At 50.8% G+C, this 26435-nt stretch overlaps 2 protein-coding genes across 8 annotated transcripts; one reads left to right on the top strand and one right to left on the bottom strand.

Moving 5' to 3' along the window:
* Positions 1 to 2318: 2318 nt before the first annotated feature.
* On the bottom strand, positions 2319 to 20971 carry FLCN (folliculin). 7 transcript variants are annotated; one of them, XM_034646877.1, is made up of 13 exons: positions 20827 to 20968; positions 18309 to 18429; positions 15914 to 16186; positions 14397 to 14543; positions 12911 to 13132; positions 11596 to 11756; positions 10224 to 10315; positions 8452 to 8642; positions 6773 to 6886; positions 5854 to 5977; positions 4683 to 4814; positions 4473 to 4578; positions 2319 to 3614 (listed from the first exon to the last, which is right to left on the bottom strand). In XM_034646877.1, exons 2-13 carry the CDS (start codon positions 18357 to 18359, stop codon positions 3413 to 3415), a joined length of 1815 nt encoding a protein of 604 aa, XP_034502768.1. In that variant the 5' UTR covers positions 18360 to 18429; positions 20827 to 20968; the 3' UTR covers positions 2319 to 3412. The 7 variants fall into 7 exon arrangements, with proteins under 7 accessions (XP_034502768.1, XP_034502767.1, XP_034502772.1 ...); XM_034646876.1 differs by having other exon boundaries at positions 20776 to 20830; XM_034646881.1 differs by having other exon boundaries at positions 2319 to 3583; positions 20776 to 20830.
* LOC117797000 (proline-rich protein 2-like) lies at positions 19904 to 24468 on the top strand. The gene is made up of 3 exons (XM_034647303.1): positions 19904 to 19919; positions 20469 to 20712; positions 23716 to 24468. Exons 1-3 carry the CDS (start codon positions 19904 to 19906, stop codon positions 24173 to 24175), a joined length of 720 nt encoding a protein of 239 aa, XP_034503194.1. The 3' UTR covers positions 24176 to 24468.
* The last annotated feature ends 1967 nt before the right edge of the window (positions 24469 to 26435 follow it).

Below are 26435 nucleotides of genomic sequence, written 5' to 3'. Positions count from 1 at the left end.
CTCATAGCAGAAGAGCCTGATGTGGGGCTTGATCCCAGATCGCTGGGATCACACCCTGAGCTGAAGGCAGACGCTTAACCGCTGTGCCACCCAGGCGCCCCATAAGGTTGATTTTTTTTTAAGATTTTATTTATTTATTTGATAGAGAGAGAGACAACCAGTGAGAGAGGGAACACAAGCAGGGAGAGTGGGAGAGGAAGAAGCAGGTTCCCGGTGGAGCAGGGAGCCTGATGTGGGGCTTGACCCCGGGACCCTGGGTCATGACCTGAGCCAAAGGCAGACGCTTAACGACTGAGCCACCCAGGTGCCCCGGGTTGGTCGATTTTGTTAATCTTTTTGAAGAAACGATTTTTGGTTTCATTGATTTTCTCTATTGCCTTTCTATGCTCTATTTCATTGATCTCTGCTTTTTTTTTTTTAATCCATGGGCTAGAGTGAAGGAAAAAGACACAAAAAGGAAGAAACAGCTTGATCTTTCTTGTTGAGGTTTCAGCTTCCCCATGAAGCGAGCGGCCTTCCTGCACCCTCCAATCCACTGTTGCATTGTTCTCTCTCACTACTCTCTCTTGCTCTAGTCATAGTGAACATTCTCACTTGTCTAAGTTGTTTATTGTTCAACTTTCTCCTGAGATAATAAGTTTCAAAAGAGCAAGGAGCTGTACATCTAGTTCCCAGAATAATGTGTGGTATATCACAGGCACTCAAAAACATTGTTGAATGAAGGAGTTCAACCAAAAGAAAAAAGAAAGGAAAAGAAGGAGGAAGTAAATAGTGGCCCATATAAAAAAGGACAGGGATGGAAAACAATCAACCGCTCATTCAGGTACCAAAGGTACCAAACCCTCAGCTGCCCCAGAAATTGTTCCCTACCAACAAGTTTAAAAAGAACGGTTTGAAAGAACTATGCTTACTATGTATGTATTCCACATATTGCAAAAGCTTGTTAGATTAAAAGTCAGAATATCAATTGCATTTTACACATATTGCTATTTCAACTGAAAAGGGGAAAAAAACATGTTTGTTTGTTTTTAGATCTTTGTGGGTTTTTTTTTTTTAACGTAAGCATTTTTATCTACAAATTTCCCCAGTACTGCTTTCGCTGCATCCGTTTTCATTCACCTCTAAGTATTTTCTAATTTCCCTTGTGATTCCTTCTTTGATCCACTGGTTGTTTAAAAGCATGCTGTTTAGGGGCGCCTGGGTGGCTCAGTCAGATAAGCATGTGACTCTTGATCTTAGTTCAGATCTTGATTTCAGGGTTGTAAGTTCAAGGCCCACGTCATGTTCTGTGCTCAAGGTTGAGTCTGCTTGAAGCTCCTCTCCCTCTACTCCTCCCCCCACTTGCATGCTCTCTAAAATAAATCTTTGAAAAATGAAATCATGTGTTTAATTTCCACAATCTTGTGAATTTTCCAGTTTTATGTTATTGGTTTCTAACTTCATCCCATGTGGTCAGAGAAGATACTTTGTACATCTTTTAAAATCTACTGAGATTTAATCTGTGGCTTCACATATGGCTTATCCTGGCAAATGACCTAAGTGCCCTTGAGAAGAGCGTCATGTTGTTGGGCGGAGTGCTCTGTGCACGTCTGTACGATCTGGCTGGTTTATTGTGTTTGTCTATTTCCTGATCTTCTGTCTGGTTCTATTCATTACTGAGTAGGGTATTGAAATCTATTATAGAACGGTCTGTTCATCCCTTCAGTTCCATTTTTTTGCTTCATATATTTTGATGGTCTGTCATTAGGTGTGTAAATGTTTGTCATTGTCATATCTTCTTGCCATATTGAGGCTTCTATTAATATATACCATCCTTCTTTGTCTCTTGCAGCCTTTTGCGATTCAAAATTCTATTTTACTTGATATTAGTATAACCACTACTGCTCTCTTTTGGTTATTTGCATGGAGTATCTTTCTTTCAACTGTGTTTTGGGGTCACAAATGAATCTCCTGTAGAGGGCACTTAATTGGATCATGTATTTTTACCCATTCTGCTGACCTCTGTCTTTTGATTGGAGGGTTTAATCCATTTACCTTGATTACTAACAAGGAGGGGCTAACTTCTGTCATTGTGCTGTTTTCTATATACCCTATAGCTTTTTGCTCATTTCCTACACTCCTGTCTTCTTTCAGTGTTGATTTTTTTGTAGCGAAATGTTTAAATTCCTTTTTAATTTCCATCTGTGTATAGGCTATAGCTATTTTTCTCTGTGGTTAGCCTGGGGACTACATTGGAACATTAGAATGTTCTAATCTGAATTTATAGCATCCCATGAAAATTCTAGGTTATCAAACCAACAAAACCATGTAGTCAACAGTTTATAAAAATACATCTTTATTGTTTCAATGTTCTTGCATGATAGATACCTAGTCATATAAACTTAGTTTCCATGTTAAATATAAATTAAGCAAACACAAAAAAAACTATAAACAAATCAGCAAAACTGCTGGAAAAATCCCTCCAAGCCAAGAACCCTTATTAAAAGTGCACGCTGGGATGATGAAACTATCTTAAATCACCATACTCTGAAAATTGTTACCTGTCGCCAAATCTCAATGTTTAAGGAAGCAATAAAGGGCAAAGTGTTATGGAATAAAACTATGGTGGGTTTCTCAACTCCACATCCAGTGAGTTAGGCAGATCAAATGGCTCCATCTGACATTTCAGCAAAGTATCATCTTTGTGTAAAAAAACATCAGGGGCCTGTCCTGAAGCTACAGGGAAATATCAAAGCAATCCCAGGAGAGCACGGCCAGAAGACTGTGTAGTCACATGGTTCCAGAACATGAATCCCAAAGGGCCCAAAGATGAGGAAATGTCCACTCCCCCCAAAGGCCATTCCAAGAGCTCAAAACCAGATTACTACGATGACTAAGGATCGGCACATGTCCTGAAAATTCACAACTGTAGCAAACATACACGCATTCATATATAAAACCTGAAAGTCTTGAATTTCAGAATAGAGAAGTTCAAACATTACCTTTGAGAGAGGTTTGTTACTGTGGCCAAAATACCCAGGTTGGGGCTGGCCTGACATGTTTTTCCTATGAATTTTGAGATCTAAATCCTTGAGAGGCGTAAGACGTGTGCTCTCCTTAGTCTTCTCTCCCAGGGGTGCACAAACACAGGGGACCTACTGTCCCAAGTCTCCCACTGCCCTCTTCAGGGCTAGAGCAATTCAAACAGCTAGTGGAATGGTGCCGAAAACTACACCAGGTCCAAATCCCACACAGAAGGCAAAGTTCAGCCCCAGCAGTCTGCACTCCTTGCTAGGAAACAGCTCCATGCCGGCAGTTCAGAAACAAGAACAGGCTGTGACTGCCGTCAGAGGCCCGTCTCTCAGTTCCGCGGCGACGACGGCCGCCCCCACTTCTCAGGAGGTGAGCACGGGGTCCGACGCCCACAGTGGGGTCAATTACGAGGCTCTGAGGCTGTGGGGCTGCGGACTGCGGACATGAGGTGCGACTTGTAGGTTTTGCTCAGGCCCGTCATCCAGAACTTGAGGAGCCTGACGTTGTCCTCCTCAGACGCCCCGAGGACACTCAAGAGCTTCTGCGTGTCCTCTTTGGGTCGACTGTCCACCTTGGTGAATTTGAAAAGGACCTTCACTTTGCTGAAGGAAACCAAAAACACAACAAACCAACACTCAGACACCACAGCAAACTCACGGCACAGCTCAAGTCCCGAGGCCTGACGGCTCCAAGACCGGCACATGGAGCGGCAGCTCGTGGCTTCACGCCCCAGGGCCTCCCACAGGCCCGGCAGTTCTAACCCCGGCTAAGAAAGCTGCTGCCTCAAAATGGGGGAAAAGCCCATTTTCTTTAAATTCATTACAGGACAACGTCTAATTGAATTTGACAAAAAAAAATTACTTAGGGAAACTTATTCAGGAAATTAAGTACTTAGTTAGCTTTAATAGAAAAGAAACCTCTGTGATCTGGCCTCCAGATTTTTTCTTTTTAAGATTTTATTCGAGAGCGAAAGAGAGAGCACGCATGCGCATGAGTTGGGGGGAGAAGGGACAGAGGCAGAGGGAGAAGCAGACTCCCCGATGAGCGGGGGCCTGATGCGGGGCTCGATGCCAGGACCCTGAGATCATGACCTGAGCTGAAGGCAGACGCTTAACCGACTGAGCCACACAGGTGCCCCTGGATTTCAGATTTTTTAAGTTAATTAAACAGTAAAAATAACTGCTTCTCTTGGAGGCAGGTGTACCCCCATCTCACAGAGGAGCAGAGGGAGGACTAGGGGTGCTGACCTTGCTCAAGGTCACCCAGCTAAGACACTAACTGGCAAAGATGCTATTTGAACCCACACTCTTAACCTCTATTCTACTCCATCTCTTGGGGGGCGGTCACGACTTCCTTTTCTGAAAACAGCTCCTGGTTCTCGCCAACAGAACATAAGAGCTACTGGCTGCCCGGCACCCCCGTGAGAAAGCAGCCTCAGGGGCTAACGCGGGTGTGCTTACTTCATCCACTCTTCCTTGAGGCAGACGAGGCACTGGTCCACCACACCCACGGACAGGTTCTGGTTGGTCAATGCCGCTTCCATCTTATTCAGGATGGTGGGGCCAACTGGGAACAAGGGTGGGCGGTCAGCATGGGGGAGCGAGAGGCAGCCTCGGCGTTCCCGACCCCACTCACCGCGGTGAAAAGAAGGCCGGCTTGGCACCACCCACCTCGGTCTGCGGCGACAGGACTTCCGCTGGTCACAACAAACTCGTACTTGCTGAGGGACTGGTCATCCTCGCACCCGGCTGGGTGGAGGCTGGAGCGAGGTGCTGTATGGGCCTCCACGACGACAGCGAATTCTGCAGCAACACAAAACGCACGGCTCCGGGAGGCGTGCCTCCGCCCCTAGGGAGCCCGCGCCCCACCGCTCGCTCCCAAGTCCTCTCCGATCAAACAGGCGACACCCGCCTCCCTGACGAATGCTTGGCCGCTGCAGACCTTTTGCAGTGCATTTGTTAGTAGCGCTAACGGTTAGCTCTTGCCTCAGTTAATGTATTCTACTCCAGTAACTACTAGTTATGTATCTCAGTTCACCTAATGCCAAACAGCCCTGTGACGGTGTCCCAGTGTGAGGACCACTTCATGACAGGGAAAGAGATTCAAAGAAGCTAAGTGGTTTGGCTCAAGGTCATACTGCTAATAGTGCTTAAGAATTTCAAGCCCATCTTTGAAACTAGGAGCCTGTGTTCCAAAAAAGGTGCTGCCTCTCAGGGACACGGGACCCAGTGGAGGGACTCGGGACGCAGCCTGGGATGCAGAAGGGAGTGGCAGCTCAGGACTGCTGAGAGCCAAACGTTCCGCCAAACCACCTTCCGCCACCTCTCAGAGGCGTGCTCGGAGAAGCCACCGGCTTGCCCTAGGAGGCCGGGACCCCCCGAATCCGCAAACCAAAAGACAAGGATGCTGGTTAGATTCCTGGCTCTCAGGCCAGAGGTGTGCGGCTGTCTGTGCTGAGGGCAGAGCCGGGCCCCGCTGAACTAGGGAACGTCAAGGCTGGAGTTAAGGCACATGCAAGAAAAGAGTGGTCTCCCCAAATCCTGTTGGCATCACCAACTCAGCATAATGGCACGACAGACAGACACCCATCTGCGTTGTTCCCACTCCCACGACTGCAACCTGCCCTCCACCGAGAAGCACCCCCAGCAAGCCACCCTCACTTGGAGGCTGGCCTGTCCAGCTTTCACCCATTCTGAAGACAGAAAACGGAGGCCCAAAGGCACGGGGAAAGCTGCTCCTCCTGCCCGAGCAGGCAGCACGCTCAGATGCGCAGCTAAGATGCAGTTCCACTTCGGAGCTCTGACGTCAGGGCGTCAGGTCGCGCACGAGAGCTACACGTACCTGAGGACAGCACGTGGGAAGGGATCTGCACATGCGGGCTGAGCCCCAGGAAGTTGCACCGGTAGGCCTCCTCATACTGGCTGCTGTAGGGGATGATTCGGACACAGCCCACTGGCAGCATTGTCTGGAGAGGACACAGTGACTCAGATCTGACACCAGCTGCAACGTCCCCAACCCGTCTCCACTGCCTGCACCACGTGCCCCCGCGGCTCGAGCCAAAGCCGCTCTCTTCCCAGAAGGCACTCCTGGTCACTCGGCCCCGCCGGGGTGTCTCCCGCATGGCCCCAACTCCTATCCCAGCCAGCAGTCACATGGGACTTGTGCCACCTCTGGCTCTGTGGTGCTAATCTTTGTTATTCCTTGACTTCTCAGATGTTTGTCCCTTCTCTCATCCCACAACGAGATTATAAGCTTCTTGAGAGATTGTGTCACATGCATGTTGTGCCCTCACAGGCCTAGGCAGACGTTAGGCATGAACAAGGCTTCTGAGCACTTAAACATCATCAGCCAGACCTGGGCCCTGGCACCCACTACACCTCCGAGGTGCAGACAGCATGGCAGAGCCACATGGCCCCGGACTCATCGGGAATGTTCTGTGCACAGGGACGTGTGACGACCCAAACCTCCTCCGAAGGCAGCTGTGAACCACGCCAATGGCTTCTTAGGGATCCGGGTGTTGGGGGTAGGGTAGTTAGTTATCCCTCTACAAGACAGCAGACTCCTTCCACTGGAAATAACCACCACTGCTGACTGCCATTCTCAACAGCGGAGAGGGAGCACAGATCTCGGATTCCGGCATGAACCTCCAGACCGACCCATCCCTGCATCCTAACATTCACAGCTACCGTCAGGATTTAAAAAAAAAACCCAACTAGGCAAACGCTGTCCTGCTACAAAACACAAGAAAAGCTACTCTTACCCGAAGAACTTCAAAAGCTGAGTGGACGAGGTCTGCGTCTCTACTCTTCCAGATCACTTGGTTCCCCATGAGAACATGCCAGGCCAACATGCGGAAAGACGGAGCACCCAGGACCTGAAAAATACAGTTCGGTGCTTTCTGCCTTGAATTTTCTTTTGTGCAACCGAAGTTATTTGTGTGATCTCTGTACGGTGAAGGACGATGGGTCGAGAGAGGGGAGGGCTGGCTGACCTGTCTGAGGTCAGGAGGAGTCAGTGGAGGTCTCTGGATGAGCACGTGGAAGCCCAATCCCCAAGCTCTGGCACACTCTGAGATCTTTTCCCCGGTTTTATTTTTAAAAACTTGAAGCAGAAAACGTGTTACTTTTTTGCAACATTCATTTTTTCTCTCTCTCTACACTATTTTGCTGAATCATTTCAAAGTTATGGGACAGGCAGCATGATGCTTCAGGACCCGGGAAGGACAAGGGCTCTCCTACACAGCCCCGGTACACCCACCCCCAGAAACACGGCACAGACGCGCCACCAACCCAGTATCTGCGGCCCCAAATCTCCAACGCTGTCCTTCGTAGCTGTTTTCTGTTAATCCAGGAGTCACTTAAGGGTCATGACTGTTTCATTTATTCTGCTGTCTACCCTGTTTTATGCTACAATAGTCCCTCTCTCCGCTTGACTTTTTGTAATTTCCCGGACACTGGAGTTTTTGGAGAGCTCAGCCTGTTATCCTGACTTACAACATGGCTTTAAAAAAAAGGGGGGGGGGGCGAGCCTAGAAATATTACAGTTTACAAAACCCCAACAGCTTCAAAATACTCCCACCTCCCGTGGGATTGAAGATTCCTTCTAACTTTAACCCACATAAGCAACTGACAAGGATGATTTTAGGCAAATACATGGTTTTGGTGGGTGAATGTTCCTTAGTCAGAAGCCCCACAGAGCATGTGTCGTTAAATCAGTCTCTATTCCAGTTTTCAAAACAGAAATAACGATCTTCTGTTAAAACTCATGCTCACTATAAAAGTAATCACAGAAAAGTATAAAAAGGGGCTGCTCTTGTAACCTTGTCATCTCTTCTTCCCCTCTGACCAAATATAACCACGGTCAACACTGTAGTGTGAGGCTTTTGTCTCTGGCACACAAATACATAAACACACGCACCACCTTGTACGATATATTGGACACTTTCCTCTCGTATTTAAGGACATTCCACTGTTTGGGTGCAATTCCTATGGTTGGACACCTAGATTCTTTCCAATGTTCTGGAGGAAGGGCCGTTGTTTCCACTTTGCAAAGCATCTAAGGTTACATGCAAACCCACAGTGCTGTGAACAGCACTTCCTTTACGAGGTTCCAGCATGACACAATCAGAGGACCACGAGAAGCCAACCATGCAGGGCTTTCTTAGACACCTACGTCATTTTTTTACATTTTACATTTTTTACATTTTTACATTTTACATTTCTTAGACACCTAAAGGGAGCCCTGCTCCTGTGGCCAAGATACCCCAGACGGCCCCAGCTGTCTTCGGCCAGCCACCGAGGCTTTCTGGTTACTCCTAAACAACCAATTCCCACTGGGTCTCAACACCATGGGCCTAAAGGACAAAGTGTGCTGGATGAGAACGGGGGGACCAGCTCTTCTCCAGAGCTTCTGAACGGGGGTCTACCGTCTGCCGCCTACCTGCCTCATGTGGCGAAGGGACTTAAAGACAGACAACTTGCGGGGCTGCCAGTTTGCACAGTCTGAGAGCAAGGAAGACTCTGTCGGGCACTTGGTCAGCTCCCGCCCTCCTGCCCCCTCTGGCAAGACAGGGGCTTTCTCCTCCTCTTCAGCCTCGGAGTTGTCCCAGCTTTCAGATTCCTCTTCCAAGTCTGCAAGACAAACAAAGCCATTTATGAAACACGCGGTCCCTGGACACGACAGTGTTGTGATTCCACTTTAGCCCAGGGAGGGCATTCCTCATGTCTGCTTCGGGCCAGATACCTACACCACTTGTCTTCAGACCCTGGGGCAGCAGGGAGGGCTCCGTCTGTTTACTTATTTACTCAGCTCAAAGCCTCACGCTGCTTTATGAAGCAGGCACCCGTGAGACTACGAGCTGCTCATGGTCACGGGTAATTCAAAGCAATGACGAGAATGAGGACGGCTCGTTCGCTGCACAGATCCTCACTCAGGTACTACCGTAAAGGCTTCCACACGGCATTTCACGTCACCCTTTCAACTGTCCTGACGTCAGTACTATCCTCCCCATTTTACACATAAAGAAATATTTGTTATTTCCATTCATCTCTGTGACAACCATCACAAGTAAGGTCATCATCACTCCACGGGCAAGTGAGATCCATAGGGAAGAGGCCCCATCTGGTCACACAGGATGTACGAGAGGAACAGAGCCAGGATCTGAAGCCAGGTCTGTCCGAATCCAAAGTGTGTGCTCTGAGCTAAAATACCGTCTGACCCATGACAGAGCGCCCTGCGTGCCTGCACGGCTATCTTTCCTAAAAGCTGACATACTTGGCTCCCTGCGTAAATACCCTTGCCACAGCCCACCCTTGCCACCTTCCCTAGCCTAGAAATTTGAAATCACAGTACCATATGGTTCTAGGGCCCACTGACCCGCGAGGGCATGAAGGTGGATCACAGAGGTTCTGTCTTTCGGAGCACTTTCTGCCCTCGCTGAAACTCTACTCCCTTTCTCCACTCAGGAAAGCAGGCTGGAATCCAAGTGCGTGCAAAGTCCCCTGACTACAGACATAACCTTGAAACAGCTCCAATTTACTAAGAAGGCCAATTATTTGCAAGCTGAAGCATGTCAAGTGTCAATAGTAACACACTCCACACAACATACATCACAACTGGGGTTTACCCAACCCCAAAGCGGAGGCTGCTGACCTAGGTCACCAAGAATCAGATCATCTCCAAAGGAGCAGCACAGCCGGGACCGAGACCAGAGGTTCCCGGGCTGGCGCATGCCGCAGCAGAATCCCCTGGGAGGAAGTCACTTAAAACACACAGGATCCGGAGCCCCAGACGTGGAGCTCTAACCGAAAACCTGGGGAGGACTACCCAGACACCGGTGAAGCTTGGGAACCACCCTTGATGGAAACCCTGGGTCCACTGAAGCATGACATTTTATTGCTCCGGTGTCCAGAGAGGCCAAGCACCCGGGGATCATAGAACAGGGACAAGAAAACCTTCTCCACAGCCTAAGTGCCCTAAATAGCAGACTTTCCCGGCTGCCCAGGGTGGTAGAGTCCCTCATGTGACTGTCCAGAAAAAGGAGACAGGAAACCACAGTAAACACACTGAGACTAAAGGCCGAGCTCTTCCAGATGCTCTCCTGGGCTATCGATCCTAGGGTCCCTTCATCAGATGGAGGGCCGGGCAGCTGTGCGATGGCCCCTGATGGCCACCGCAGGCAGGGGCTTCCAGCACAAGCACCCCCAGCTCACCAGCAAGCTTCTCCATCTGGACCAAGGTGTCCTCGGTGGGTGCGCCCTCCAGGAGCTTCTCTGTCAGCCGGCTGCCACACGCCTTCAGGAGCCTGGAGAACAAGGCACCACCTGTGAGGTCTTTTTGCCAAAGGAAAACGGAACGTGAAGCCTATCAAGCCCTCTGATGTCACTACTAGTTCACAGAAAATATGCATATAAAAGATCACACTGCACACACCAAACTCACAATCAGCCAAATCTACAAGGAGAATTCTACTGGACAGATGACCCAGGTCCTCCAACAAAAGGCAGGGGAGAATCCGTGGCAGGGGCGTCAGAGAAGTTGCTCTAGACTAGGAGACAGAGCAGGTGCACCCTGTGCAGTGGTGATCCGATCCCATTACAGAAACCAATCCTGAGGCGAAACAGGAAAACAACGCGGATCGGGCTGGATGATGCTAAGGAATTTCTCAATTTTGTTGGATATGCTTTTATATTTGAAATGATACAACTAAGATTCACTTTTAAAAAAATATTCCAGAAGAGAGGGGACAGAAGCAGCAGCATGTTGACGACTACTACAGATGGCTGTGAGGGCATGCAGCTCAGCACACTGTTCATTCTATTTTGGGTCTGTCTGAAAATCTGTTTAAATGGTTTTATGTTGGGCACGGGAGACAGAGACTTTCTCTGTAGTTCGCAGGTTCTCCCGGAGCTACCCTCAAAGACTTTTGTTTGCACCTGGACCTGATTCAGTCGACAAGGCCCCAGACTCGAGGCCACGGCTGCATAAGGACGAGGATTTGAGGGCGTCCTTGGGAGAGGGGCACCTTGCGATGGAAGGAACAGAAACAATCTGAGGCCAGAGCACAGATGCGGTGATTTTCAGAAGACGGAAGCCATTGTTTTCTCGTGAGCAGGCAGGTCTGAGCGCCACAGCACGCCCCTAACACATGGCCTGCGCCGGACGGGCCCCCAGCAGCCTGCACCCAGCTGCCAGCTGACTGCAAACCCCGGACCACTGCAGCCCCGACTCCTGAGGACCTCAGCCAGAACCACCCAGGCCAGCCACTCCCCAGTTCCTGACCCGCACAGCCGTGTGGGATAAGGTTTGTCGTAGACAAAAAAGGGAGATCCCTGCTCCTGGTGCGGAAGCATCCTCTTAAGCACATGGAGCAGCGAGTGCCCCCTAAATCCGTGTTCCACATGCCTGCGGGGAGGCGCCCGCGGAAGAGGAGGACACAGGTCAGCACCTGCCAACATGTACACAGCACAGAGGCGGCTGGGGGACTCACCCAACAGCCGTTCCCCCAGATTCACGCACAGTCCAACTAACACACCGTGACTGCTCTCATCCCAACCGTCGCTAGAAGACTGCAGTTCTCGTTACCAAGCAAAGGAGGTGTGAAGGCACGCCCACAGGTTGTCGTCGCTCGTCAAGGACGTCAGCGAGCGAGCCGCGTTGCCGTTGCGCTGGTGCAGGAAGGGCGTGAAGGCCGTGTTCATCCTCTGGGCGCGCTGTGGGCAGCCGAACTGTTCGGCCTCGAACACCTGAAACGTGAAGGGAAGGGGCGGCCTTTGAACGAAACCGAACCAGCCGAGCAGCACGGAGCCCACAGCCAACCTCCTGGATCCCACTGCTGAAGACGCTGGGCAAGGACGTGCCACAGTCCCCTCATGCCAAACAGGATGGTTCTGGCCTCACAGCTTGATTCGAAGCTACCTGAGAAGAGGACTCGTTAAGAATTTCTCCTGTGCCCTCTCCCACAACCAACTCATGAGGCACCTGACCGGCACTCGGGTGGCATACATGCTTGTGTGGTCATTACCGCTGTTCTTCACGTACTTCCAGTGCCCCCGCCCCGTCCCAGCACGTGGAGGCTTTCACTGAGAGACTGTGTGCGGGTGGGACATGTGCCCCGTTCTGGCGCTGAGGTGAGAGGGAAACGAGGCCCTCCAGCACCACCTGTGCCCCCTCGTAGGGAAATCAGCAACATTCCCGTTTGGCTGCTGCTCTGCCTGCTGGGAGGACTACAGTGAGGAGATGCTCCCACTTCCCCACAATGGACACAGACACAAACAACAACAAAACACTGTGGGGGCGCCAGGGGGCTCGGTCCGTTGAGCATTAGCTCAGGTCACGATCTCAGGGTCACGGGATCGAGCCCTGTGTCAGGCTCCACACTGGGGCTGGAGGCTGCTTGGGATTCTCTCTCCCTCTCCCTCTGCTCCCACCGTGCTCACGCTCAAAACAAAAAACAAAACATAAAAAAACAAACAAAAAGCCCAAATGAAACAAAACCACCCCCCTCCCCAAATTGTGTGGTTGTAAGGCACTGAGGTCTGAGGGCTGCATGTCACTGCAGCCTAAGCTGGCCTACTCTGAGAGACGCGATGCCATGACTAGAGGTCTACAACACGATTCACAGACTGGCTTCCAGATGAAGGCCAGAGGAAGCAAAGACACCAGGGAGAAACCAGGGCTTGTGAGCGCAGTAAAGAAGCCAGAGCTGAATGAGAACCAGGACAACGCCGGCCTCAAGAGAGCCCAGGGAAGCAAGCAGGACTGACCGCCACAGCCCCGCCTCTGGAGTCGGAACCACGATTCAGACAGAGCTACAGATGTTAAAACCGCCCACGCTCTGACCCCCGTCAGGGCCCAGCTCCTCCCCCACTGCACCCACTCGCCCTTCCCGTGGGGTCACCTTGAGAGCCTTGCCCTGCAGTTCATCAATGATCCCTCGGATCTTGCCAAGCAGGAAGGGCCAGGAGTTGATGAGGTAAATCCGGTCCATCATGATGGCGATGATGCTGTACCAGCGCTGAAAGCCCCGGGCCAGGCTGTCCTTGATGAAGAAAGTGTGGCTGAACACGAAGCCATGCTGCTCATCCCCAAAGAAGATGGGGCCTTCCCGGCCAGGGCACACCTGCGAAAACCAGCCGCCATTGCAGGACACAGTCCCGAGCTTGCTTTAGTGACAGTCAAATCTCCTTCTCCAACTTGTCTTTCTGTACTAACTACCTAGCACTGACTATGGGAAGCGTGGGGAAGGTGGGGACGAGAGAGGAAAACTGCTTTCATCTGCTCCTGGGATCAAACTTTCTAGAGATAACATTTATCAGCATGGACTGCAAGGGCCAGTCCAGTAGGTTCACGACGTTTTTCTACCCTCCAGACTCAAATCTGCCAACATCACTCATTTGGAATGGAGTGGTCACTGGAGAAGGTCAAAGCCATCACTGTCGAGTCCATACGGTAACATTCGCACACTTTATTCACAGAAGTCAGGTCTCCCTCATGACGCATTCATTCTTACTTTACACACGATTCTATCCGGCACAATCGCCGGCTTCTAGCAGATCAGCAGCAGGAAATCAAACAGGGGAACCGCTGAAGGTGAAGGCAGGCACACTGCAACCCTACGTTAAAACTGAGATGGGGCTCAGTGTGTCTCATCAGGTGGGTACAGAGAAGGGACGTTTTGTAACTGAACTATCAATTCTTCGTGACAGAGAAGGACATAAGAGCTAAGGGGGCGCCTGGGTGGCACAGTTGGCTGAGCGTCCGACTCTTGGTTTCAGATCAGGTCGTGATCTCTGGGTTGTGAGATCAAGCCCCGCACTGGGTTCAGCACGGAGTCTGCTTGAGATCCCCTCTCCCACTCCCCTCCCACTCATGTGTGCACACACGTGCGCTTTCTCTGAAATAAATAAATCTTAAAAAAACCCCAGAAAACCAAAAAACATAAGAACTAAGACTTCGGAACTAAGAACAACAGGAACCAGGAAGTTTAGGAACAAACTGATTCACCCTTCAGGAGGTGAGAGCATATGGTGACCCACTAAGGCTTATAATGATGCTTGAGACAATAAAATAGGTGATGTATGATACGGTGACCCACGTAACCTAGAAATGGTTAGTATCTTAGAAATGTGTTCATCAAGGAAGAATAACAAAAAGTTTGGTGCTTCAAATGATAAGCTAGCAACCACTCAGAACACTGGAGTCCAACTCAACTTATTCTGGAGTTCGAGAGAACTGGGACTGCTCCGTGCTCCCTGCTCCCCTGTCCTCTTCATGGAAGGACTGACCTCTGTCTTCCTTTCTGTAACCAGTACTGAACTTGTTCAGGGCATCTTGGAGTGTGTGTGATATTCCCACAGAGTCCCCTCCAGGGTCTCGGTGCTCACCTCACAGCTCAGGCTCCGCACACAGGCCTGGCGGACAATGCTGAAGAGCTGGGGGTGGTTGGGGTGCTGGTGACTGACGTATTTGATCGAGGTCTCTTTATCATGGCTGATATACCCAGGATGCCCTGCAGCAAGGGACCGGCAGCCCTGGCCCCGAGAAAGAGAAGAAAACCAATTAATCAGAACGCAGGCAACAAACTTTTTATGCACATCAGAATGAGAAAACTCAATCTCTTTTCATATAAAAATAACTGGCTCCTAAAGTTATACTTCTCTGAAGATTTCAATGTTTCCTGAATAGAAAACGCAGGACACAGAGACCACAAAGATCATGAAAGAATATGAATGAGACCTAATCTCCTGAGCACTTACGCAGCAGGTATTATGAGGAGCTCTGCATACACTGTCCCATTTAATCCATGGTGCAACCCTACGAGGTAATTACAGTGACAATCCTCACTTTACAGAAGGCAAAGCTGAGGCCTAGGGCTGCCAAGTGGCTCACACAAGTGAGTGTGCTAGCCTCTGTCCTTGGTCCTGACACAACCACTTCACAGGGGCCTCAGGAGGCTGCCTGACCTCCCTGCTGGCGCGGCACCCTGAGAACACAAGCTCAGAGCCTGCGCTAGGGAGTGGACAGGACTGGTGGCCGTGGCTGCTGCCCCTCGGGAGCCGCCACCACACTGGTGCCGAGGCCACACGTCCCAGAGGCCATCCCCACCCAGAGACCGCACAAGAGGGTACCGAGGCAAGCCCGTCCCTGTGAGATGTGGGGACCCTTCCCGTGGCAATGCCAGCTCAAGGACTCTCTCTGTCCAGCACTCTTTCCTCCCTTCCTCTCCTGCACAGCTGTCAGACTTGCTCACAGCAGCAGGCGCTCCCCACCTTCTGCTTCCTCACAGGTATTTCCAGCAATAGAGCAATCTTGTGCACGCTGCCTGCTTCTCAGTGCAAGCACACTACTGTGCCTGGACTCCTGTTCACCCTGCAGTGGCAGGTCTAATGCCACTCCTGATTCCGGGTCCCGACCCAGGTGTGTCACATGGAACAGCAGCCTGTTGAAGGAACTTAAACTTCACTCCCTAGAGCTCACACACAATGACACCAAGAGTAACAGCCAGGCCCCCACGAGGAGGAAACTTCCCAAGACACTGGACTGAGGGAAGTGGAGCCGAGGACGCGCCAGTGTGCAGACACGAGCATGGCGGGGAGGTGCTGAAAACCAAATGTCAACTGTCAACTGGTGTCAACTGTGTGTTGGCACAGGGTTGGTAGAAAAGCTAAAGCTGGGATCAAGGGAAAGAACTAAAGCGACATAGAAAAATGTGACCACATTCCACAGGGCCCACAAAGAACGGTCTGCACACATCACAGGAAGCTCACACCTTCCTGTGAGGTCGTGTCCACCTCTTAGTCCCAAAGGGTCTCCCGCCCACCCTCCAGGAGGTCAAATACACAGCATCAGCATGAACCCCAGGCAAGAAAGAAACATCTCCAACACGCTGAGAGTCACTTGCCTCGCACATGTCCGACTTCTTAGGCCCCGGGCTGCTGGACTCCGCGCTGGCCCCTTCCGCCGGGCTGTGGGCGCGGATCCGACTGCTCATCTGAATGCCACCTTCCTCCTCCTCCGCCTGCTCGCCTTGGCCGGGGCTGTCTCCATTCCCAGCCCCTTGAGGAAGCGGGGCATGCAGAACTTCTGTGCAAAAGAGAGTGCGGGGGCCGTGGAGCTCACAGAAGTGACAGAGAGCGACGATGGCATTCATGGTGTCCTGGAGACAGCAAGAGGCCTGTGTGTGGGGAGGAGAGGCAACGTCATCAGCTGGCCAGCCTCGGCTCACACTGCAGAACCCGCCCGCAGCTCTAGGGCACAGGGACCGGGTAGGTGTCATCAGTAGGCTTCCTGGCAAGGCAGGTCACCCAGCCACCCAGCCAGCAAGCCAGCCAGCGGGCCCTGCATCAAGTGCAGGGAAAACTCAGCAGACAAGATACCGGTCCCTGCCGACCAGGAGTTACAATGGAGGAGGGAGACTGCAATTCAAGGATCACACAGAAAACCCTTCAGTGAGAGCTGTGACAGGGCTTGGAGGTGGACAGCACAGAGAAGAGCACAAGTGCAAGGGACAATGCGGCAAATGTGACACAGGTCAATGCCACGGGGGTCTGGAGGAGAGACTCATTTATTCTATCAACAGCTGCTCTGGTGGGTGATATGCTGCTGTCCTCGTGGCGCTTACCTTCTAGGAGGGGAGGGACACATGACAAACTGCTTGCTCTCTTGTGGACAGCCTCGGGAAGAAAAGTACAGCAGGTTTGGGGCAGAAACTCAGTGGAGGAGGTAGGATGTGGGTTTGGACACAGGGGCTCCCTGAGTGGGAGCTGAAGGGAGGAAGGGAGCCATGGGGCCGAGGAGGGGGCATGACGAGGGGTCTGTCTACAGAGTTGGGGGACGAGGGCAGAAGACCAGAAGAAGGTAGATTTTAGGGACCCTTCCAGGCCACAGTGAAGGCTGATTTTCTTCAGACTGGAGAGTCTGATAGGTTCTGATGAAAAATAAGGTAAATCTGAGTAGTGGACAGTGGCCAAGATTCAACCCTTACCTTTTGGGGAACCCCTCCCCCATTATGGACCCAAAGAAGGTAAGCTATCCTCTGTCCTCATTCCCCCACAGGGATGTGACCAAGGCTTGACCAGTCAGAGGCACCTGCCCAGGAAGCCAAACCCAGTGGAAACACGTGTGGGGGCTACAGAGTGAGTCCCGGGTGACGGCATCCTCAAAACCCCCATGGTCTGTCCGTCACTGCATCCTCCCAGCAGCCTCCTTTCTCCAGCCTGCTAACTCTGTCACCCACCCGGCATCTTGCAGACAACGCCTCGGCTGGCACGACTACCACTGCTCCTGTCCTTGTACCTGAGGCAGGGGTTGGAGCTCGAGTGACAGTGGGAATGGCAGAGGCCAACACTGAATAGACAACTCAAGACAAAGTCAGTTGCGCTGATGTGAGTCAGGCGTGGGGATCAGATGGGGACTTGTGGGTGCCTGGCTGTAGGGAGAGCTGGGGCACAAGATGTTCCTAGAGGGAGGTGGGCAGCAGGAGAGGAGACAGAGTTTAAGAGACAGCAGCACACGTAGCTGGAAAACTCTTGAGAGTTCCATGGAGATTCTGGACTGCAGAAGCAGAGAGGGCTGGGCGGAAGATGAAGGTCTGGGACACTCCACAGCCCTCTGTCTGACTCACCATCCTCACCAGTCACATTTTCCTTGCATGTCCCTGCTGACAAGCCTCCCCAACCCGCCCCCCAGAGCGGCTGCTCACTTTTACCGCATCACTCTCTCCCCGCCTCCGCTTTAGTTTAGTTCTCCTGGAAACTGCAGTGTTTGCGTTTCCCCTGTATGAATGTTCCCGAAGGTGGGGGTGAGGGTCATAGCTACAACAGTTCCTGACACACACAGTAGGCACCACATTAAAGTTCTAGATAGATGAGTGGATTCAGGAGCTGCCCATGGAGAGAGGACAGTTGCTGCCACAGAAAGCAGAGAGCTCACCAAGGCCATCTATGGGCAGGAGAGGTTCGAGAGCACAAGCATGGGGAACACCGGAGTCTGAGAGCCTAGTGTCCTCAGACCCAAATTTAAATAGAGGTTCCACCAGGCTCACTCTGGTAAGATCAAGGAAAATGATGGTTTAAGCATCCGTTGTGGAAGAGGGGGTGAGGTGACCAACAATGGAGTAAGAATCCCAGAGGAAGAAGCATTGAGACCCAAAGCAGAGGCATTAACCCTGGAGAAAGAGGGCACATCCTCCTTTGAGAGGCATAGAGGAGAAATGAAGTTCCTTCCAGCAAAACATCCTCATGGAAGCAGCACTTGGCTAAGGTTCACCCCATTTACTATTGAGCACCCACACGAACCTTTATACTCGGCAAAATCACGCGTGCACCATCCCAACTAGACAAGAGCATGCAAGGCCATTTCCAAATGAGTCAGGCAGGGCAGTGGCGGCCATGCTGCAGCTCTAAAGCCTGACGTTTTCTAGATAAGGAAAAAAAAAATCAGAGCGGATTCTTAGAGTGATGCACTTGGGGACACACATACAACCATCACGCAGCTTCCTGCCAACTTAAAATGAGAACATCACAAAAAAAGGTTTGGGGATTCCCGTGGCTCTGAACAGCTTAGCAGGCCTCTTGCCTTTTGAGCAGTAGCTGACAGGAAGCTGGCAGTGCAGCCAAACCTTGAGCTGAACTTTTGCACCCCTACAGCGTTATTTCATAAAGGACTTCTTTAAGTATATTTACATCTTTTAAAAATACAAAATATTTACAAATGTAAGGTCATCATCCTTCCGACTCTTGGTTACAAGGGGACTGCCTTGGCAGCACCCACAGCACGCCGATTTAACCCTTCAGACCTTAGGCCTCCATGTCTCTCTCCTCCTCGAATGGGAAGGATAGATGAGAGGTGATGCTATTCAGCTACTTCCCAGCATCCATGGTCAACATGGGAGACTTAATAATAGTTTGTTTTGTTTTTTAAAGAAAAACAGTCCCGATCAGGAGTACCATAGCCCCAGGCAGCTAGTGGAAGACAGGGAGGTACCAACTTAACTCCAAAGTCACACAAAAAAACCTGTCTCCAGCCTTTACCTGCCAGTTGATGTCAAACATCTTACTTATCCTGAGAACTACCGTACAGCTGAGACGCAGAAGCCAACCAGCACCTGTCAGGTTAACCACAACGTGTGGAATCAGAATTCTCAGCAGCAGGAGGTCAGTTCTCTATTCACTCTCACTTCCAATCTGTACCAGCAGTTTACTGAACAAAATAAACTGGCTTGAATATGCCTAACAGTTCTTCCCTTCCTTCCAAGGAGCTTTCCGGAATCCAAGGACGAAGCAGAAATCAGCCCCCTACCCCTTCAACTTTATACTCAAAGCAAGATCCAAATACCTCGAAGGCGTAAGGCCCTTTCCATGGCCCTGGGTCTATTTCATTCTCACTTCCTGTGTGGTCTTCTCATAGGACTACACAGGCTCAAAGAGCACTTTGCAAAAACAGTATCATAATGGCTCTTAACCAGTCATGAGCAGAATTCCCTACAGCTTCTTTACCTAGTCTTCTTCATGGAAGTCTCATTAGGTCAGCAGCTGGATTCCAGCAAGTCCAAGGTGAAATGTTCCACAGGGGATTACTTCCAGCTCAAACCCCTGCACACCTTGGTGCCTCTATTATTCCTACCAACTTCACCCGGATTTCTGTTTACAAAGTTCCCTGACGACGCTGGAAGGGCAAACACAGTCACGTGCCACTATTTCTCAGTCTCCCCGTAACAACGCTGATAATCCAATGCTTCCAGCACTTTCTCTGCTGTGACGGGGAGCCCCTACTGCCCCCCTGGCTGGGCACCGTGGGTGGTGCCAGGTGTCCAAGGGCTGGAGAAGCAACACCTCCTTTCGGCAAACTCTTTCCTCCTCGTCCTCTGCCTCCAGTGGCTGCTCAATCCACAATGCGCCGATCTTTGGGTTACTATTTTTTTCCAGCTGACAAGGTTGCGTCCAACAATACCCAGCAAACTGGAGAGAAATAGGGTCTTCTAACCGCCCTGGAGAGCACTGATCTGGGCCTATCACTTCATCAGAGCGCCTGCCTCGGAATGCCACTCTGGGAGAAAAGGAATCAAGACACACACCCTCTTCCCTAAACCAGCGATAAGGTAAACCCTGGGTGGGAGGGAGGGCAGGCCAAGAGTGCAGTGTCCTGGCAACATTAAAGGAGAGCGAATCACCGACGCTGACGGGGTCTGAACCCAGGTCACGGTCCTCACCCCTTTACCGTCCGTGGATCTGCCCTCCACCCCACATCTCAGGTTTTCAGCCACCCCTTCCACTCTGGCACCTAAGCCCCCCATCACCAACACCGCACACCAACTCGAAGCGCAGTGGTGCCGCACAGCTTCCCCGAGGGCTGTCAGGCTTCTCCGAGGCCCTCAGGCTCCGACCCATTCCCCCTCTCGCCCCCCAGACGCGCCTCCAGCGGCTCCCGCCCGCAGCCACCACCCGTCCCTTCCTAAGACCTCCTCCCGGAAGCCAAGCTCCCCTCAGCCTCCACGGAGCAGCCCGACAACCCGGGTCCGAACGACCTGGACAAGCCAGGCGGCCGCTCCGGGACTCGCTCCCGCACGGGTACCGACCCCGGGGGCGCGGCAGAGCCGATTTCCCACGGGCCGGGAGAGCTCCGAGCCAGGCTCCGGCGCTCGGGCCGCGGCGCACCTGACGGCGTCTTCCTCACAGGACCCGCCCCGCGCCCCTCCCCCAGGCCGTCGGCCCCCCGGCGCCCAGCCCCGCCGGGACACCCGCCTGGCCTCGCGAGACCCCGCACCTCCCGTCCCGCGTGGGGAGCCTCAGCTCGGGTCCCGGCCGCCTCACTTACCAGGAGCCGCGGCAGCGGCGGCGCTGAGCCCGAGGCGCGTGACTCGGCCGGGCCGTACCATCCGTCCACCCCGCGGGGGGGGGCGCGCGGGCTGGCCGAGCGCGCCTCCGCACCGCGAAGCGAGGGGGCCCTCGTCCACCCGCACACCCCAGAAGATCGAGCGAGCCCCGCAACTCCTCACTCTGGAGGGGAACCTGAAGCGGCTGCCCGACGCCGGCCCCGTCCGCCGCCCGACTTCCGCGCCTCCCCCCACCGAGAAGCACGGAATGGTTCCAGCCGCACCGGCCGGGCTAGTGGACGAAACCATTTCAAAGCGGGGGGAGTACTTAAAATTAAAAAACATTTAAGAAGTAGATTTGAGGAAAAATGTAGCGAAGCTAGTACTCCCGGTCCACACCGAGAAGAGAAAGAAACAGAATGTCTCGACGTTATAAACAGCGGGGCAGTGGCTTATGGTTTCCCCGTTGGGTTTGATTAAATTGCCGATCGAACCCGTCTTTTGTGGGACGTGCTGGCAGGTGGCCGGGAGGGGCCCGTCACGTGACGTGGGGCAACAGCGCGACGCGGTTGCGAGGCTAGGTCTGTAACTGGAGGTGGGGTGCGGCGGAGTGCGCATGTGCGGGCACACTCGCCCACCCGGACAATAATACACCCAAGGTGTTTAAAAATGAGTCAATTATGAAGTAATATATATTTTTAACACCTGGGCACCTGTTACTCAGTCTGTCTACTAAGAGATTAACTGTACTCAGCGCATGATGTGATGTGGGACCTTAGAAGAACTAGAGGGACTTGAATCCCACCCTGATCGCAGGTAATTCGTTTGAACTGCGAGATGGTGCTGCCACCTTGTGTCCGGTCGGATCACAGACGGCTGACCTCGCTGGGGCCGGTTCACCGCGGAGTCCTGGTCCCTGTGGCTGCGACAGAGGGTATCCAGGTGGTTGTCGTCAAGTGTTGAGGAAAAAACCTCGATCGTTAGGAAGCAGAAATAGGTGGTGGTTTTTGTTTTTGTCTTTTAAATCACCGCGATCACTCTTCCTTTGACCTTCCGCGTTATGCTGAAGAGAAGAAAGAGTGAAATTGCAATTTGTTTTTTGTCTTCTATTAGTGATGATAAAAGGTTAAGGAGTGTGGGAGTTAGGAGGTTAGGCATTGCCTTTATATGTTTAGTCTTACCAATCCAATTCCTCACGATATTGGACAGCACACACTTAATATATTGGCTCGTAAGTCACAAGATAAGNATGATAAAAGGTTAAGGAGTGTGGGAGTTAGGAGGTTAGGCATTGCCTTTATATGTTTAGTCTTACCAATCCGATTCCTCACATTGGATAGCACACACTTAATATATTGGCTCGTAAGTCACAAGATAAGTTTTGAAGCAAACAACAGAAAACCCACGAGGTCATACTGACTTGGAGTTCTACTTTTTATTTTTGCCGTCAACAATTCAGATCCTTGAATTNTCGACAGAGAGAGACAGCCAGCGAGAGAGGGAACACAAGCAGGGGAGTGGGAGAGGAAGAAGCAGGCTCATAGCAGTGGAGCCTGATGAGGGGCTCGATCCCACAACACCGGGATCACGCCCTGTGCTGAAGGCAGACGCTTAACCGCTGTGCCACCCAGGCGCCCCACAAGATAAGTTTTGAAGCAAACAACAGAAAACCCACGAGGTCATACTGATTTGGAGTTCTACTTTTTATTTTTGCCGTCAACAATTCAGATCCTTGAATTTCAGTTTGCAAAATTCTTTGAAAGCTTTAGTGGAAAGGTGCAAGAAATGTTTGCAGCTTCCTTGTGTGGCTGTGCCTTCCCAAAGAAAAGAAAACATTTCAACATCTGTCAAAGTCAACAGGATTCACCCTGAAAATGACCAGGGCAGCAATGCTAAATACAAATCTGCTTGACTGACTTCCACACTAACAAGTAATTTACAAAACTTCCCCAAAATTCAATGACCATATTTTCATTTAACAAGGAGATGAATATATATTTTAAAAAAATCTGCTCACATATTCTATTGTTTCAATCAAAAACCCAGGAGGTTGTTTTTGGTTTTGTTTTGTTTTTCCTTTTTCTTTTTCCCCATTTTTTGCGGTAATCTTTTTTTCTCATTTTTCTCTTAGTGGTAGCTTTTCTTGAAACTAACATTGGTTAGACACCCTTTAAGCCAAGAAAAAAAAGTTTGCTCCTGTTTTGTAACTGATTTGAGGAATTAACTTCCTCAGTTTGTTTGTGGAGGACATGAACTTAATTCCATGATGATAGGCTAATGAAAGTCCCAAGGGGGAGGATGATTTATTCAACCACTGCCATTTTCAATACAATTCAATGTGCATTCGACTACAGCTGGACTCCATCTATGTCATTAAATACCCTTTCCAGCAGTATAAACCTTCAAGGACATTCAATGACAGGTATGTTAGAAGTCAGGAAATGTAGCCCACATCATCAGTGAGGAAGCGAAACTGGCCACAATGCCCAGCAATGCTCAACCAAATGAAATATCACGCTAAATTCCAAGCTTGTATCCCGTAACAAGAATGTTATGAAAAGTTACCAAAAGCATTCTATGTACCACACTGCCTGGCATTTACAGTGCAGAACATGTTTTTTCCACCAGTGCAATGGGCCCAGTCAGAATTAAAGATTGCGTGGTGCTTTTCTACCTTCCTATGACTAACCAAGAGGCGTGATTGACTAGGTAGTGACACCTCATCATTCAGACGGACCGAGTGCTTCACGGACGCTGGTTGCCAAGACCATGGAGCCAAGTCAGGTCAAGTCCTCCTGGAAAATTCCTCAGAGAGGCTTTTAGGTGTATCTTGACCAGCTGAGGAATACAGATGGGCTTTCTCTCAGACTCAAACCACCATGTNCCCCCAGGCCGTCGGCCCCCCGGCGCCCAGCCCCGCCGGGACGCCCGCCTGGCCTCGCGAGACCCCGCACCTCCCGTCCCGCGTGGGGAGCCTCAGCTCGGGTCCCGGCCGCCTCACTTACCAGGGGCCGCGGCAGCGGCGGCGCTGAGCCCGAGGCGCGTGACTCGGCCGGGCCGTACCATCCGTCCACCCCGCGGGGGGGGCGCGCGGGCTGGCCGAGCGCGCCTCCGCACCGCGAAGCGAGGGGGCCCTCGTCCACCCGCACACCCCAGAAGATCGCGCGAGCCCCGCAACTCCTCACTCTGGAGGGGAACCTGAAGCGGCTGCCCGACGCCGGCCCCGTCCGCCGCCCGACTTCCGCGCCTCCCCCCACCGAGAAGCACGGAATGGTTCCAGCCGCACCGGCCGGGCTAGTGGACGAAACCATTTCAAAGCGGGGGGAGTACTTAAAATTAAAAAACATTTAAGAAGTAGATTTGAGGAAAAATGTAGCGAAGCTAGTACTCCCGGTCCACACCGAGAAGAGAAAGAAACAGAATGTCTCGACGTTATAAACAGCGGGGCAGTGGCTTATGGTTTCCCCGTTGGGTTTGATTAAATTGCCGATCGAACCCGTCTTTTGTGGGACGTGCTGGCAGGTGGCCGGGAGGGGCCCGTCACGTGACGTGGGGCAACAGCGCGACGCGGTTGCGAGGCTAGGTCTGTAACTGGAGGTGGGGTGCGGCGGAGTGCGCATGTGCGGGCACACTCGCCCACCCGGACAATAATACACCCAAGGTGTTTAAAAATGAGTCAATTATGAAGTAATATATATTTTTAACACCTGGGCACCTGTTACTCAGTCTGTCTACTAAGAGATTAACTGTACTCAGCGCATGATGTGATGTGGGACCTTAGAAGAACTAGAGGGACTTGAATCCCACCCTGATCGCAGGTAATTCGTTTGAACTGCGAGATGGTGCTGCCACCTTGTGTCCGGTCGGATCACAGACGGCTGACCTCGCTGGGGCCGGTTCACCGCGGAGTCCTGGTCCCTGTGGCTGCGACAGAGGGTATCCAGGTGGTTGTCGTCAAGTGTTGAGGAAAAAACCTCGATCGTTAGGAAGCAGAAATAGGTGGTGGTTTTTGTTTTTGTCTTTTAAATCACCGCGATCACTCTTCCTTTGACCTTCCGCGTTATGCTGAAGAGAGGAAAGAGTGAAATTGCAATTTGTTTTTTGTCTTCTATTAGTGATGATAAAAGGTTAAGGAGTGTGGGAGTTAGGAGGTTAGGCATTGCCTTTATATGTTTAGTCTTACCAATCCGATTCCTCACATTGGATAGCACACACTTAATATATTGGCTCGTAAGTCACAAGATAAGTTTTGAAGCAAACAACAGAAAACCCACGAGGTCATACTGACTTGGAGTTCTACTTTTTATTTTTGCCGTCAACAATTCAGATCCTTGAATTTCAGTTTGCAAAATTCTTTGAAAGCTTTAGTGGAAAGGTGCAAGAAATGTTTGCAGCTTCCTTGTGTGGCTGTGCCTTCCCAAAGAAAAGAAAACATTTCAACATCTGTCAAAGTCAACAGGATTCACCCTGAAAATGACCAGGGCAGCAATGCTAAATACAAATCTGCTTGACTGACTTCCACACTAACAAGTAATTTACAAAACTTCCCCAAAATTCAATGACCATATTTTCATTTAACAAGGAGATGAATATATATTTTAAAAAAATCTGCTCACATATTCTATTGTTTCAATCAAAAACCCAGGAGGTTGTTTTTGGTTTTGTTTTGTTTTTCCTTTTTCTTTTTCCCCATTTTTTGCGGTAATCTTTTTTTCTCATTTTTCTCTTAGTGGTAGCTTTTCTTGAAACTAACATTGGTTAGACACCCTTTAAGCCAAGAAAAAAAAGTTTGCTCCTGTTTTGTAACTGATTTGAGGAATTAACTTCCTCAGTTTGTTTGTGGAGGACATGAACTTAATTCCATGATGATAGGCTAATGAAAGTCCCAAGGGGGAGGATGATTTATTCAACCACTGCCATTTTCAATACAATTCAATGTGCATTCGACTACAGCTGGACTCCATCTATGTCATTAAATACCCTTTCCAGCAGTATAAACCTTCAAGGACATTCAATGACAGGTATGTTAGAAGTCAGGAAATGTAGCCCACATCATCAGTGAGGAAGCGAAACTGGCCACAATGCCCAGCAATGCTCAACCAAATGAAATATCACGCTAAATTCCAAGCTTGTATCCCGTAACAAGAATGTTATGAAAAGTTACCAAAAGCATTCTATGTACCACACTGCCTGGCATTTACAGTGCAGAACATGTTTTTTCCACCAGTGCAATGGGCCCAGTCAGAATTAAAGATTGCGTGGTGCTTTTCTACCTTCCTATGACTAACCAAGAGGCGTGATTGACTAGGTAGTGACACCTCATCATTCAGACGGACCGAGTGCTTCACGGACGCTGGTTGCCAAGACCATGGAGCCAAGTCAGGTCAAGTCCTCCTGGAAAATTCCTCAGAGAGGCTTTTAGGTGTATCTTGACCAGCTGAGGAATACAGATGGGCTTTCTCTCAGACTCAAACCACCATGTCCCTGCACCAGTTTTCAGTTTCAGGAGGAAGCGGTACGTTTCATTTGTGTGCAACTGGATCTAATATATTTAACCGCACCTCATTATTTTATGGGTACTACGGTAGATTCCCGGTTATAAAAATAACTC

The sequence above is a fragment of the Ailuropoda melanoleuca genome, chromosome 17, assembly GCF_002007445.2.
Source record: "Ailuropoda melanoleuca isolate Jingjing chromosome 17, ASM200744v2, whole genome shotgun sequence".
Taxonomy (NCBI): domain Eukaryota; kingdom Metazoa; phylum Chordata; class Mammalia; order Carnivora; family Ursidae; genus Ailuropoda; species Ailuropoda melanoleuca.
This window is presented reverse-complemented; position numbering and strand designations above follow the sequence as displayed.

Bases quoted from the DNA above. Each gene is read 5' to 3' on its own strand.
- FLCN (XM_034646877.1), bottom strand. From the start codon at position 18,359: ATGCTCTTGTCTAGTTGGGATGGTGCACGCGTGATTTTGCCGAGTATA. The intron at 11,757-12,910 runs GTGACCCCACGG...TTCACGTTTCAG, and splicing joins TGCAGGGCAAGGCTCTCAAG to GTGTTCGAGGCCGAACAGTT. The intron at 10,316-11,595 runs GTAACGAGAACT...CTTGTTCTCCAG, and splicing joins CTTCACACCTCCTTTGCTTG to GCTCCTGAAGGCGTGTGGCA.